This window comes from Leucopleurus acutus, assembly GCF_964270905.1.
Source record: "Leucopleurus acutus genome assembly, chromosome: 7".
Lineage (NCBI taxonomy): Eukaryota > Metazoa > Chordata > Mammalia > Artiodactyla > Delphinidae > Leucopleurus > Leucopleurus acutus.
The window spans coordinates 51,302,103-51,316,808 of record NC_139150.1 but is presented as its reverse complement, the minus strand read 5'-3'; the positions used below and the strand labels follow the sequence as shown (position 1 = coordinate 51,316,808).

At 43.4% G+C, this 14,706-nt stretch overlaps 1 protein-coding gene across 4 annotated transcripts in view; it reads right to left on the bottom strand.

Annotated features, from left to right (window-relative positions):
* The window catches only part of DOCK8 (dedicator of cytokinesis 8), a 223,500-nt gene that overhangs the window by 19,893 nt on the left and 188,901 nt on the right, over positions 1-14,706 (bottom strand). For all 4 annotated transcript variants that reach the window (XM_082841971.1, XM_082841972.1, XM_082841974.1 and 1 more), the window contains 9 exons: positions 13,504-13,638; positions 12,292-12,444; positions 11,068-11,226; positions 10,327-10,427; positions 9,089-9,281; positions 4,060-4,203; positions 2,269-2,400; positions 1,670-1,804; positions 152-241 (listed from right to left, as the gene is read on the bottom strand). In XM_082841971.1, the coding sequence (XP_082698097.1) occupies positions 152-241; positions 1,670-1,804; positions 2,269-2,400; positions 4,060-4,203; positions 9,089-9,281; positions 10,327-10,427; positions 11,068-11,226; positions 12,292-12,444; positions 13,504-13,638 (1,242 nt within the window). The remainder of the gene's footprint in view (positions 1-151; positions 242-1,669; positions 1,805-2,268; positions 2,401-4,059; positions 4,204-9,088; positions 9,282-10,326; positions 10,428-11,067; positions 11,227-12,291; positions 12,445-13,503; positions 13,639-14,706) is intronic.

Here is a 14,706-nt window from a genome sequence, read left to right as displayed (position 1 = left end):
CTAACCAAATAGTAGTTAAACCGTAGACAAAAAATATTTGGCTGCATTGAAATGACTTGAAGAGTCCAGACAGAGGAGGTCATGTTATGTTTTTGGGTGTAGAACAAAGGGAATCAGAGCCAGATGGTTGTTTTTTGCAATTTTCCCATACCTTGTTAGGGTCCAACTTGGTTTTGTCCACAGGAGCAGAGTCTTTTATCACTTCCACAAATTCTGCACCAAAACATTGACTATAAAATCCCTAGGCAAGAGAAACCAACAGATTATAAAGGTTATTTTAATATATTGCAACTCTTTGTCTCTCAGAAGTGGAATACGTTTGGAACAAGCGTAAGGGAGAATATGCTCTTTGATTACTGAAAGTCCCTCTGAGCTAATGAGGCAAGTTCAGCATTTCCTGAGACAAAAATAAAAACATAAGGAAGTCCAGCATTGCAAACTGATATATGCTTCCCTATAAACTGTACGCTTGACATCTAATTCAACCAACATCATCATATTTCCTAAAGACGCTCCAGGGGCATGGAACTATTTATTTCTTGCCTTTTGTACCCTAGGGTTTTGGAGGTCACCAGGCTTCCCATAATGGGACAAACCACAGCACACAGGAAGATAAAATATATGCTTCTAGTACTAAACTGGGGAAACATATTAGGGAACCAAGTGGCCTGGGGTCAATTGCTAATTCCTCTCATGAGCTGAACAACTTTGGGCAAGTCACCCAACCACTCTGAGCCATGGCTTCTTTGGGTCAAGTAAGGATTAAAGTCTCTTGTCTCATTTGGCATGGATAGAGCAATTTGACAATGAAAGTGTTTTAAGTTTGACAGCCACGAAAGGGCATAAATTCAAAGCAATAGCAAGAAAGCAAAGAAGGGAATCTCTGGCTGTTGTCAGCAGTTCAGGGGAGCCCAGTTATTCGGTCTGAGACAGTTTTGTTTTGAGGGCACCCCTTGACTTTCCTCCTGAGCTCTTCGTGCTTGGCCCTTTCAACGTCTGCTTCTTTTTTTCTCACTTTTCTCTATGTTGTTTCTCCTTTTCTCCAGCCTTTCCTCCAAGAACATGCTGCTCTCTTCTGCTGTGTTACGGATCAAATATAAACAGCAGGTTGGATTGGGGCTGCCAGCCCATGTAATGGGACACTGACTCTGATTATCCAAAGAGGGGTGCTCCTGGGTCAGCAGGGAGAGTTCATTGGTTCCAGGTCACAGCGGGCCTCTAGTCAAGCATCTCCGTGTCAGAAGTGGGAAGTGCTGTCTGGTGACACCAGAAGGATGACCACAGCATTTTCTAGGGGTAATTTGATCATTTGGCCCAATGACTTCAAAGTCAAGATGATAAACTTCAAGCTGAACGACTATTACTAAAATTTGGAAAGGTTTATAAGAAAGCACATGACATTGATTGAATGTGGATGCTCCTGAAAATAAATATGCACCATATACACTTACAAAGTTTGAAGAGTATGTACAGAATCTTAGGGGAAAGCTATCCTTATCTTGCTTTACCTCATGATCTCACCTAATATCTTGATATTGTACAAGCAACGGGGGAAACTTTATCTATGGATCAACGAGGAATCCATGACTCTTGGTTTTGTGGTAATGACCCACTCTAACCTGTCTGTGTAAAGCACACAATGTCAATCGCCCGGAATCACTTGGCTTACCTCTAGTCTATGAGAGATCTCAGGAAGCTTGGTAATTGCAGGCTCTTTGTAAACGAATTCCTTCTCATCCAAGTCCCCAAATCTGGATCCGTAGAAACCAACTCGAAAGTAGGTTCCAAACATTCTCTTATGACCCTGATGAACAAAATAAGAGAACCTCTCCTTAGTTATGTAATTCATGAGGATCCACTGAGATGAGAGGGCAGGAGTCTTCTCTTGTTGGGTTATAAAGCATTCTATTCCTGTGGCTAATACAAACAGAATTCACTCCTTTAAAAAGTTTTTTTAATGTTTATGGAATAAACTTGGGAAATAATGGCAAAAAAAAAAAATCCCATGAAAGATTTCTAGGACTTCTCTTAAGTGAATTGAAGATTTTCACATTCCTGGTTGTAAAGTAATTCAAGCTGCCTTCTTTCACGGTTTGAATCACGGTCCTCTGTCTATTCTCAGCCCTCTTCCGTGTGATAGGAGAGAGCTACAGTAATGATGTCCTTAAGGTAAATCACTCCCTAGAGAGGAAGGAGGGCTAAGCATCTCTGAGACAGGGTCACCTGCCGCCAGATTATAGGACCTGTTAGCCAGGATGCCCCCGCTACCTTGCTAATGATGCTGTCAAAGGCCTTCTGCAGCTTTTCGTGGGTGGAGGTCAGCTTCCGGAAGTCTCGATGAGCTTCCAGGATGGGGATGACCAGCTTGTAGACCTCATTGACCGTCTCGTACAGTCCTCCCTTGGAAAGAGGAGGAAAAAATCAAAGAGAATTTAATCCACTGGAAACTTAAAAGAGCAACCAGAGTACATTAGGCATTGGAGAAAGGATTTATTAGGGGCACCACAATATTTTATAGAGCAGGAATAAAGTCTGAACATCTCTGGGATGGCTGTAGCATTCAAACTGAACTAGACACACTAAATGGTCCTATTTGATAATGTTAAGTTGGAAAAGGGGGTTTCCTGGGGAAAAAAAATAGGACAGGAGACTGGCAGCAGGAACTAAGAACAATTCAGGAAGGCAGCTTTAGCGTATTTAAATGTCACCAGGGGTCCTCCTGTAGCCAGATGTTCATTGCATTCCTGAAAAGAGTTAGGGGTCTAACTACCTGGTTTTCTAGAATTCCAGGAAAAACAAGAGTATCTTGGACTTTATGTGAATTCTGAAAGGGAAAGCTGGAAAAAGAGAAGACAGTCAAAAGAATAATTAAAATACATAGATTGTAGGATGGAAACTTGGGAATGAAAAGTAGAGCAGAAAGAAAAATATCAAGATGAAAACAAAACTGGATCAGCTAAACAGAGTGAAGTATTAAATATTTGCTTGGCTTAAAATTTGAGGGAGGGCTTCCCTGGTGGCGCAGTGATTGAGAGCCCGCCTGCCAATGCAGGGTACGTGGGTTTGAGCCCTGGTCCGGGAAGATCCCACATGCCGCGGAGCTGCTGGGCCCGTGAGCCATGGCCGCTGAGCCTACGAGCCACAACTTCTGAGCCCGCGAGCCACAACTACCGAAGCCCGCGTGCCTAGAGCCCATGCTCCACAACAAGAGAAGTCACAGCAGTGAGAAGCCCGCGCACCACAATGAAGAGTAGCCCCCACTCGCTGCAACTAGAGAAAGCCCGCGCGCAGCAACGGAGACCCAGTGCAGCCAAAAATAAATAAATAAATTTATTAAAAAAAAAATTTGAGGGAGTAGGGAAACTATGAAAATGAACAACATACTTTCTTCCCTGCCCTGAATCTCAATGACTTAATCTATATATTTTTAATCTCTATATATTTTTCTCTTATTAGGAGTGTTTAGACCCAGATTAGGTTAATGTGGGGAGTCTCCATGGCTTCCACCCTCACATTTCTCTGAGCTGTCCCTGGTCTGTGACGATCCTGAGGATTACTCAGCTGTCAGCTGAGTCCCTCTCTCAGAGAGAGGGAAAACAAGAGAGTGAGAACGTGCCTCGTGATTTACTGTGTAACCCTGGGCAAGCCATTTCCCTCTTTGTGGCTTAGTTTCCACCTCTGTTAAATGGAAATAATACTGTGAAACTGCTGCCCAGCCAATGAGCGTGCAGTGAAAACCAGAATACTGCAGTGATGAAGGGCCTTCCCACCTCCCTGAGAGCTGAGGCAGTGAAAACCAGAATACTGCAGTGACGAAGGGCCTTCCCGCTTCCCTGAGAGCTGAGGCAGTGAAAACCAGAATACCACAGTGATGAAGGGCCTTCCCGCCTCCCTGAGAGCTGAGGCAATCTACATATGTCAAAGCCCTCCATGCCCTGCATGCCCCTGCACGTGGTGTCATCATGAAGTGGGACTGGCTGGACGTTAAGACCGGCACTCAGGGCACCGACGCCAGAGTTCAGGCTGACTGTGGAAGCCCGGACAGCTGTGTGCACTGACCGTGCTGAAGAGCTCGGCCGCCTGCTCCAGGAGGCCCACCAGGCCGCTCTCGGTGAAGTACCGGCCAGAGCACACCCCGTCCTCGTCCGGCGACAGGGTGTCATCAGAGACCGCAGACTCCTCCAGCACGTTGGAAGAAATATTCTGAAAGAGATCACAGTATGAGCCAGGAGAACAGGGGAATCTGACTAACAAAGGCACCACAGGAACCCATAACATACGGAGGAGGAAGCCTGGCTCCAAGGTCCTCACCATCCCTGATCATACAAGGTCTGTAATTCCACCCAGAAGAGCCTTTGGCTGCCACTCATTTTGAAAGAAGGCACAGAACAACTGGCCTTCGAAACTCAAGATTTTCTTTTCTTTTTAACTATTGGGAGATACAGAAAGGACACTCACCTCAATGTAACAATAGTTGAGTTGCTTTAGAGAAAGGACCCTAAGGGACGTCCAGCAGGGGTCGTGGTTTTTAAAAGCCAAAGGCCAATGAACAGTTAACTAGACTCCTTGTTTCACCAGCTGAGTGACCCTCTGAAGTACTTGCTATGACTGACTTGGCTTTTAGGTGAATGGCCATAATATCATATGACAATTGCAAATGAGAAGGTTTTCTTTATGAAATCTTTATGGCAATGCAGCAGTTACTATTTTTTTTCTCCCCCCCCAAACATTTCGCTCCTTTCTACACACTTTTCTTTTACATAAACCATAGAGTTTAGAGTCTCATAGAGAATGCAGTGATCAGGGCCAGGATTAGGGTGAACGAGGTGAAAACAAAATTTAGGGAACACTCACTCTCAGCGTCCTATAAGTCGTGACCCTGAACTTGCTTGACCTCAAGAGTGAGTGCTTCCTTAAATTCTGCACTTCATGTGCCTCACTCACCTCACCCCAGTTCTGGCTCTGGCAGTGACTCTCATACTTTTGACAGGTCAGAATCATTTTCTTCAACCTGTCTCATGGACATAGAAGAAATGCATATGGAACATAAAAGAAACTGGAAACCTTTGTAGCTTAGGACTTGCATACAGGTAGCACATTTGCCATTCCTTTTATAACTACACTCATGGCAGACAGAACTAATTAATTATAGTACTCTTTTCCCTGAAGCTTGGATATGGTCTCAGAATTCTTCTCAGCATGGTACCCCATTCAGCCACTACCAACGGACCAGAGTTGGCTAGTGAAGTAAAATCGGTCTGCCTCTTGCAGGCCTGGCTCGCAAGATCAAGTGACTCATCCTTAGCAGACAAGGAAGAGAGAGTACCTTCATATCCAAAATTATAAGGTAGTTTTAGGAATATAGGAGGCCTTCAGAACCTTTTGTGGCCAGCCTTTCTTTCAAACCTGGTCTTTCTATTATGATGTTTCTGAATTGGAAATGGTAAAAGGTCCAAGAGATTCAGTTGAAAGAATCTAATGACCCAAGAAACGAATGCTATTAGTATTGTATGCAATTTTCCACATGTAGAGGAATATATCTGCACTTATGCAGCCTTATTAGCTGTCATCAGAGGGAAAAGATTCCAGGCAGACTTTCCCGGCTTCAGAATTAGGGAGGTGAAAGTAACAGCAGTTATGTGAGAATGTATCCATATCTACATTTGTGGAATAAATATTGTACTCTGGGGCATAGAATTTCAATGATCTCAGTTCCTTGGAATTCTGTGGCCTCAGAGTTATTTTCCTTGCACAGATTTATTTATCTCCAGTTTATAATTCTTTTCAAAAAATTCAATTTTACTGGAGCAGAACAAGGTTGAAAACTAAAGCACACAGCATTTAAGAAATCAACACCAGACATCTGTAGTTAATGCTGCCCAGAATTCCTTCATCCTTCTATAAAGTATAGCCTCCTGAGAAACCATCCATAACTCCACGTGTGGTCCTCAACTCTGGCTCTGGCTCAGCCAATCACAGCATTCCATGTCTCTGGCCACTATGATTGGTTCAGAGATGAGCATATGACCCCGTCAGAACCAATAAGATGCACTGAGACTGTCTCTGCAACTGCTATATATGAGGCATTTCTCTATTCTCCTGTACTTGAACCTGGGAATATGTAAACATAAATATCTCTCAGTGAGTGTGGGAAGCCTGTGAAGAATGAAGCTGACATAACAGAAAGCAGAGACAGGAAGTGATGATGACACCGAGGTCTGATGACATTGTTTGGACCCCTAGGTCCAGTTTGGCAGGTGCTACTCTGGACTCATCTCTCTCATGCAAGCTGATAAATTCCATTTTTACCTTAGGTCCGTCTGGGTTAGGTATTCTGTCACCTGCAAGCACACATTTCCAGAAAGATTTGGTATGTCTCATTTGAGAGAAAAGAGAATTGGCTCATAAGCGTCAGTGTAATTTGGCTTCTCTTCTGTAGCTGAGATCACCTAACTCACCATGTTCTGTGTATTCTGAAGACCTCATTCTTCACAGTTCCTTCTGCTTCCCCCTCCCGTTCCTCGTCTTTCTGAGCGTTCCATGACCCCCAGGCTGAGTCACGTGCTAAACACTCACAGCATCTTGTACCTCTTTATTACAGCATTTATCACAATTGAAATTGAATAAGAAATGGAAGAATTCGCTGTATGATGCCACTCTCCCTGGCTGGAATGTAAAGTTCATGAGGACAGAATAAGTGCTCAATAAATATCACCTAAAAGACTGAATACGTGGATAAAGGTCTATGAAAAAATAGAGCTATATGCTCCCGTGTAGGGACAATGTGGAGTTTTTCTGTTGTTTCTAGAAGAACTGTTCTACTCACCTTGGCATGACTTACTATAGGCAAATTAAAAAGAATTTATAAGCAATAGTAATGAAACAAGACAAGAGGTTGATATAATTCCACATTAAGTGTTAAACCCAGAGATTTCTGGTAATTGAAAGAGTAGCACTTATAATATTTATCCTTGCTAATATTGTATGGCCAAAATAAATTTTACAAAAAAGCAAATATGTCTAAAATTGATTTTTATATCTTTCTTCACTTTTATGTGATTCAAAATCAGATATGATTTTTTATGCTGTTTGGATAAGAATTAAATTTTTGGCTTTATAATGAACATTCCTGAATTGAGAATAAAATTTGTTTGCTGAGAATAAAATGATAGAATAAATACTATTGTTACTGAAGACCATAAGAAAGGAGGAATTAGCGGTATGAGGCAATACCCAGATTGCCTAGTGAACAGTATTCAGGAAATCAGAAACTCCTGGCTCTACCAGCAACAGTTTTTGTGCCTTACTCTATAAGCCTGGGAAAGCTACTTTGAACTGTCCTCTCTTTCTGGTTCACACAGCATCACAAAATTGTGTTGAAGAGCAACAATGAGAACAGAGCCTTTTATAAAAATCAGTCATGAAAATTCAAACAAGAATAATCCAAACACTTGTAAATGACTCTGTGAGTCTGGCTTGAAAAGGGCTTTCTTACTGTACTATATGGTTACAGGTTTCAGGGATTGTCATTTGTACAGATTATGCCTCTAAAAGCACTCGTAAAATTTTCTGTTTCCTCTAAAGACTGTTTTAAACTACTCAGCCAAAACAGTCCAAGTGGCCACTGAGCATCCCAGCCGGAACCAACTTTCGGGCCTAGCAGACAATTTCCCTCTGCTAACTATGGGTAATATTCAGCTCATCCTAAGACAGTATTGATCCAGCCCTTTTTTTCCCTTCCCAGGTCAATTTGGTTCTTTCTTTTTTTTTAAAATAAATTTATTTATTTTATTTATTTGTTTTTGGCTGCGTTGGGTCTTCATTGCTGCGTGCGGGCTTTCTCTAGTTGTAGCGAGGGGGCTACTCTTTGTTGAAGTGTGCTTCTAATTGTGGTGGCTTCTCTGGTTGCGGAGCATGGGCTTTAGGTGCGCGGGCTTCAGCAGTTGTGGCTCGCGGGCTCGAGAATGCAGGCTCAGTAGTTGTGGTGCACGGGCTTAGTTGCTCTGTGGCATGATCTTCCCGGACCAGGGGTCGAACCCGTGTGCCCTGCATTGGCAGGCGGATTCTTAACCACTGCGCCACCAGGGAAGTCCCAATTTGGTTCTTCCTTGATTTTAGATTAGCGAGGAGGATATTACAGAGTTAGGGAGTGTAATAAAAGGAATGGGCCCTGAGGGAAATAATTTCTCCAATATTTAGAAAAAATACTTTCACAGTTGTCAGTATACTGTGCCAACTACAAGTCTTTGAGAAAGGGTTTAAATAACCTTAGAAAAGTTGCTCTCTCAGTTTATCTGTGAAGTGGGAGTAATAATACCTTCTCTGTCTGTTTCACTGGTTTATGGGGAAGGCCAAATGAAATCATGGACGTGAAAGTGTTTGGGAATGTCTAAAGTGCCTATCGACTCTACATTTATTGTAAACAATAATTTTTGGGGGGCTTCCCTGATGGCGCAGTGGTTGGGAATCCGCCTGCCAATGCAGGGGACACGGGTTCGAGCCCTGGTCCGGGAGGATCCCACGTGCCGCAGAGCAACTAAGCCCATGCACCACAACTACTGAGCCTGCGCTCTACAGCCCGTGAGCCACAACTACTGAGCCCACGTGCCACAACTACTGAAGCCCGCGTGCCTAGAGCCCGTGCTCCACAACAAGAGAAGCCACTGCAATGAGAAGCCCGTGCACCGCAACGAAGAGTAGCCTCCGCTCACCACAACTGGAGAAAGCCGGCACGCAGCAACAAAGACCCAACACAGCCAAAAATAAAAACAAATAAATAAATTAAAAAAAATTTTTTTTTAAAAACCCAAGATGGTAAAGCAATTAGAAGAGGCAAATTTAATACACTAAAGCAGGGTTTTTCAACCTTGGCATTATTGATGTTTGGGGCCAGATAATTCTTTGTGGTGGGAGCTATCCTATGCATTGTAGGGTGTTCAGCAGCGTCCCTGGTTTATACCTATTAACTGTCAGTAGCACCCACCTTCCCACCCTCAGTTGTAACAACCTAAAATGTCTTCAGAGACTGTCAAATGCCCCCAGTTGAGAACCACTGCACTAAAGGAAAAGCTAAACTTGTCCCCCCCACCTGAAAGCTGACGCTGCCCACAGGCAGGTAGCTGTGGTCCTCCAACATGCTCAGATATTCAGCCACTAAGGCAGCTGCGTGCACCAGGCACATGGCAGCTTCTGTGTAGCACTTCCCCTTGGTGTGCTTCTCCGCCATGTTCTGGAGCCAGGTCAGCCGCAGGTCAGGAGATGTCTGGTAACTCTTGGCAATTCTAAAGATGGGTTGAGAAAGTTTCAAGGACAACGGTTAGTGACAGTGTTTTTCTGTTGTGCATGGCCAGTTTTTTTCCCATTAAGAGTTTTGCCTACATGTTCAATGAATGAGAGAAGAGGCAAACATCTATCAGTCCAGCTTTTTTCATTCCATGTTTGGGTTGTGCAGGATGCCAAGAATGCTATGATTTAGTTAAAGATTTATGGGGGGGGGAACCCTGATAAAATGATGTCTATTTGAATGGAGCTCTAGCAATTTTCTTCTTTTCTCGCAAAAAAATAACAGAAGACAGAAGCACTATCCTTGGGCTTCCCTGGTGGCGCAGTGGTTAAGGATCCACCTGCCAATGTAGGGGACACGGGTTCGAGCCCTGGTCCCGGAAGATCCCACATGCCACGGAGCAACTAAGCCCGTGCGCCGCAACTACTGAGCCTGCGCTCTAGAGCCCACGTGCCACAACTACTGAAACCCGTGTGCCTAGAGGCTGTGCTCTGCAAGGAGAGAAGCCACTGTGATGAGAAGCCCGTGCACCGCAACGAAGAGTAGCCCCTGCTCGCCGCAACTAGAGAAAGCCCGCGTGCAGCAACGAAGACCCAACGCAGCCAAAAAAAAAAAAAAAAAAGTACTATCCTGCTTATGACATCGCATCAGAACAATTTTGCCTCTGTAAGTAGTTTCTCCTAAAACAAGGACTATAAGACAAAATTTTAAATGACAGAGTAAAATATGATTTCTAAATAAAACTTACATGTATGTCTGAATGTAAGTGGAAAAACATTTCAGAAATAATTCATGTAACAGGTGATAGTTCTTTTCTCTCATTCTATGGTAAGTAGAAAATAATTTCAAAAAATAAGTACCTCCCTTTAAATTAGGGAGATCTTTCTGAAAACGTGTACATGAATCAACACCCTCTGAATGGTGTTTTGTCAGCCAAAACAGTGTACCCACATTTCCTGTGATCATTATATTCATAAGAACTTCATAGTGACAAACCCTAGATCCTCAAGTGACACCCTTTTGATTTTACCAGAAAAGTTTACCTGTACATGAGATCCATAAGCATCTCAGGATCTTCCTGAAATTCCCTCATTTTCACTGTGTCGTATAAGATGCTATTCAGATTGCAGAGAAGTTCTTCCACCTGCAAAAAAAAGTGTACGCCCCAAACAGTCTCAGCTTTGGAGTCCATGGTAACAAGTTAGGATGCATTGAAAGTCCAAGGGGCAGCCATGGACAGGCTTCGCTAAGACAGGAGAGAGCACAGGTGAGGGGAGTCTAGACTGGATCCTCTTTGACCTCACCTTTGCAGGTCCAGGCACTTCCGAGGCCCAGATGTGAGTTGGCCCTTGGGATCCATGAATTAGTCCTGAATCGTTATATTATCTTCCCTCTCCAACACCTTCTTGGTTAAATTAGTTTGAACTAGTTTCAGTTATCTGCAACCTGAAAGCCCTCAACTGTACTCTAGAACATCAGACCTTTTTATACCAAGTAGGAGGCAGCTTAGGACCTCAGCTTAGATTCCATCTAATATATATCATAATATGTTATATAATTATCTGTATCATATGACATAATTATAATATATATTTCACAAAAATTATATAATCCATAACTATATATGTTATATATTATATGGAATTATATATTACCTACATATACACATGCACATATATATGCATGTATAAGTATGTATATGTGTGTGTGTATATACACACATACATACACACACACGAGTTTATAGCTGGCTGATCACAGACAAGGCACGCTCTTCAGTCTACCTGCATGGGGAAGGGAGTGGTCTGCATGTCTGTGTCCTCTTCCGCATAGGCCAAAATTGTCCTCAAGGATCTTCTCAGGTACTCCTCATTAAAGTCTGGTGCTTTTCCCACCAAAGATGCCAGAGACATGGTGACTTGCATCTTTACTCTTGCAAAGTTCTGAGTCAGGAAAAAATAATGATGGAACAAATAAGAGGCACTCAGCTAGTAGATAATTGAAGGCAGTAGAGCCAGATACCAATAACTCTCCGGTGTTTCTTTAACCCAGTCTCAACCATTTCCTTTTTTTCCCAATGAAATATGAGCTATACTTCGTTCAAGACTCATACTGTTGTTTAACTGGTTTAAGTGGCTATTGCCCTGACATAAATCTGTCCGTTCCCTTTAAGTTTTCATTGAGGACCTGACCAGCTCCGTGCAGCAAGGCTGGAAGGTTCCTACAGAGTTGGGTCACAGGATGTCTCCCTTTGTGTCAAGATTCCTCTTCTTGGAACTTTATTTAAACTGTAAAGAGGAACAGGATCTATGTGGGCAAGATTTCTGAGATTTCTGGATTCTGGGTACGCAGCAACTTTGTTTCTCCTTTCCTTCTAGGCCCATGGAAAACTGTGGCTATTCCAAGGGCCTCTGGCCTCTGAGGAATGTCCTAAAGGCTTTTAAATAGTTATACCTAATACATTCTGAGGGCCCTGCCTTTCTTCCATGGGCCAGGTTATCTTTTCATATCAGTTGAGCACGCGCATTAACGTGACTACAGATGTAAATTCCAAAAGAACATACTAAAATCTAGACAAACTAAGACGGTGCTGTAATAAAGCTGAATTCCAAAGGCTGCTAAGCTTCAATTAACACTCAGGTGTGGATGACAGCGATCATTGCAAATTCTCTTCCACAGGTCATTCTGGTACCAATCAGATTTTAGAAACAGGACAAACTCTTCTGAAGTCCTAATTCTGTTGTATTTTTTTTTTCCCACAGATGACAACCTCGAATCTACACATATTTGTTCATTTCTTATTGAAACACACGGATGGAAACCACTGCATTCATCAATCTTAATAATTTACTTCTAGAAGCAAAGTCAAACAAAAGCTGCTATCCATCTACATGCCCAACTGTTTCCTTCCCACGTGGCAGAAGTCAACTGCAATAGTGCACACTCTTCCTCCCCCAGGGCTTCGCATTGACTCTCTCTGCTGATTCTGGGTCGCCCTGGGCGCTTACGCTGGTGGCTCCAAAGCTGAACCTCATGAGGAGGTAGAGAGTGGCGCAGGCTTGGCTCCGGGCGACGTCCATGCTGCTGCCGCAGTGATGCAGCACTCGCTGACACAGGTCCGCGCACTGATCCACTTCCTCCTCAAACAGCAAGTCGCCGAACTAGGAGAGACACAGGGGCCATAAGACGTCACTTGGCACGATCGTACGCTTTCTGGACTGGATGCCTGTTGAAATATGGAAATGGCTGCTTGGACAAGCAAAAAGTCCACAAGAATTAATGCGCTGCTCCATACAGATGATGAGTTCCTTGAATCAGAAGATGAAGTGAAGCAACGGAGTCGACTTAAGATCTCATTATGAGCTGCTCAGCTAAGATCAGGGCTGTGTAATTAGCTGCACGGTTAGCCAGGCTGCCTTCCCTGCTGAAGTCCCAACTCTGAAGGAATTAGCCTGAGTTTACTGGGTTCCCTGGAAATTACTGGTGACTGAGAAAGAGCAAATGATAATGACAGGTGAGAGCAGAGGGATTCCACTTTATTTTCTTTTTCTATCCCACCCACCCTCCACGGCCACGCTGCACGGCTTGCAGATCTTAGTTCCCCGACCAGGGATCGAACACGCACCCCTGCAGTGGAAGCGCAGAGTCTTAACCACTGGACCGCCAGGGAAAGTCCCGGGATTCCACTTTCTAAATGTAAAAAATCCCAGATAGAAGGCATCAACCGAGATTTTCAATAAAGGGGGAGATAGGAATCTGCAATAGACTGTTTTACCTCAGGAAAATCTATATTCTTCAGGCTATGAGAAATGTATTTCTAAACCTTCTGCATTTTATGACATGATATTTTGTAAGATTTACGAATGGGAGTCATGTATAGGAATTGAATCTCACTCTGATAAGGTACTAAAGAAAAAGGGTGAAAAACAAAGTTGCTCAACTGATTTCCACTCTCATGTCTTTAGTGAGTGGCCATTTCAAATTTCTATAGTTGGGCCCACATTTCTAGTGTGAGAGGCACTGTTTTTCCTCTTTATGGTGAGTCCTGTAGAAGCAGTGTTATCTGCTTCCTTCCTAATGAGACTTAAGACTTTTACCGTAGTGTCACTTAACACAGTGGTCTGTGGGTTTTGGTGCACCTGAAGCAAGAAATGTGAAGCTAGATTGATGAGAATCTTAACTCTTAATTAAGAGTAAGAAAGCAAGTGTCCCATGTTTACCTTGGCAATGAGAGCACGGAGTGTCGCAAAGCAGTGAGTCAGGTAGGTGGTGCTCTGATCACAGCTCAGAGAATTCACCAGGACCCTTAGCACGCCTCCCAGCAGGTTGTCTTTACAGTCCAGAGCCAAGCTTGCCTGGGGGAACAGAACAGCATCAATGAATCCCTGTGCTGTGCCCATGAACTGAGGGGGAAGACACAGGTGGGTGCTCTTGGCAATTAGCACAGGGATGCTGATGTTTCATCTCTCTCCGTCTATGATCTTAAGGGTTTGGGAATGCATCCCGTATATCGTCCACTACCAGGCGAGCTGAAGACCTATTTCCACATGACTTTATTCCCAAACTCCCAATTGATTTGGGATTTATGCCTAATTCTGGGCTGCTAAACCAAGTTATAAGGTACACCTTCCCCCAATCCTGGGCAACAGCTTTTGGAATGTTCTTTCCTTGTATACAAGGCACAGCTTTTCTTGTGGGCTTTCAAACCACAATTGTGGGCTTCCCATTACACTAGGGGCTGCTTGTGGCAGTGATGTTTCTAAATAGAAGCTTATTTATCAGCTGCAGCAGGACTAATGTCCCCAAGATCAATGATAAATAAGTTTCAGCTTCCTTTGAAAACTGTAAATATATTTTGAGGACTGGGGTTAAGAATATAGCACTCAAAGCAGTATTGTATAAAGATATAATCAACATGATGCCAAGTATTTTTTTTTTTTTTTTTGCGGTACGCGGGCCTCTCACTGTTGTGGCCTCTCCCGTTGCAGAGCACAGACTCCAGACGCGCAGGCTCAGCGGCCATGGCTCACGGGCCCAGCTGCTCCGCAGCATGTGGGATCTTCCTGGACCAGGGCACGAACCTGTGTCCCCCGCATCGGCAGGCGGACTCTCAACCACTGTGCCACCAGGGAAGCCCGATGCCAAGTATTTGATAACAAGTATTTATCAAAGGTACCATATACTTTTGGTCTTTATTTTTGTACAATAATCACTTTTTAAAAGATAACTTAAAAGTTGGATTACTAAGTTCAAATATGTTTCGACAATATTTCTTCTTCTAGCCCTCTAATAAATGATTTTTCATTGGAAACATGTAAGGACTCATTTTTCAGGTTAACTAAAAACCCATTATCACCTAGATGTCTTGAGAATTTCTGGAAGCATTCACTTAGAAAATGAAATTAGTATGGTGGATTGTATTA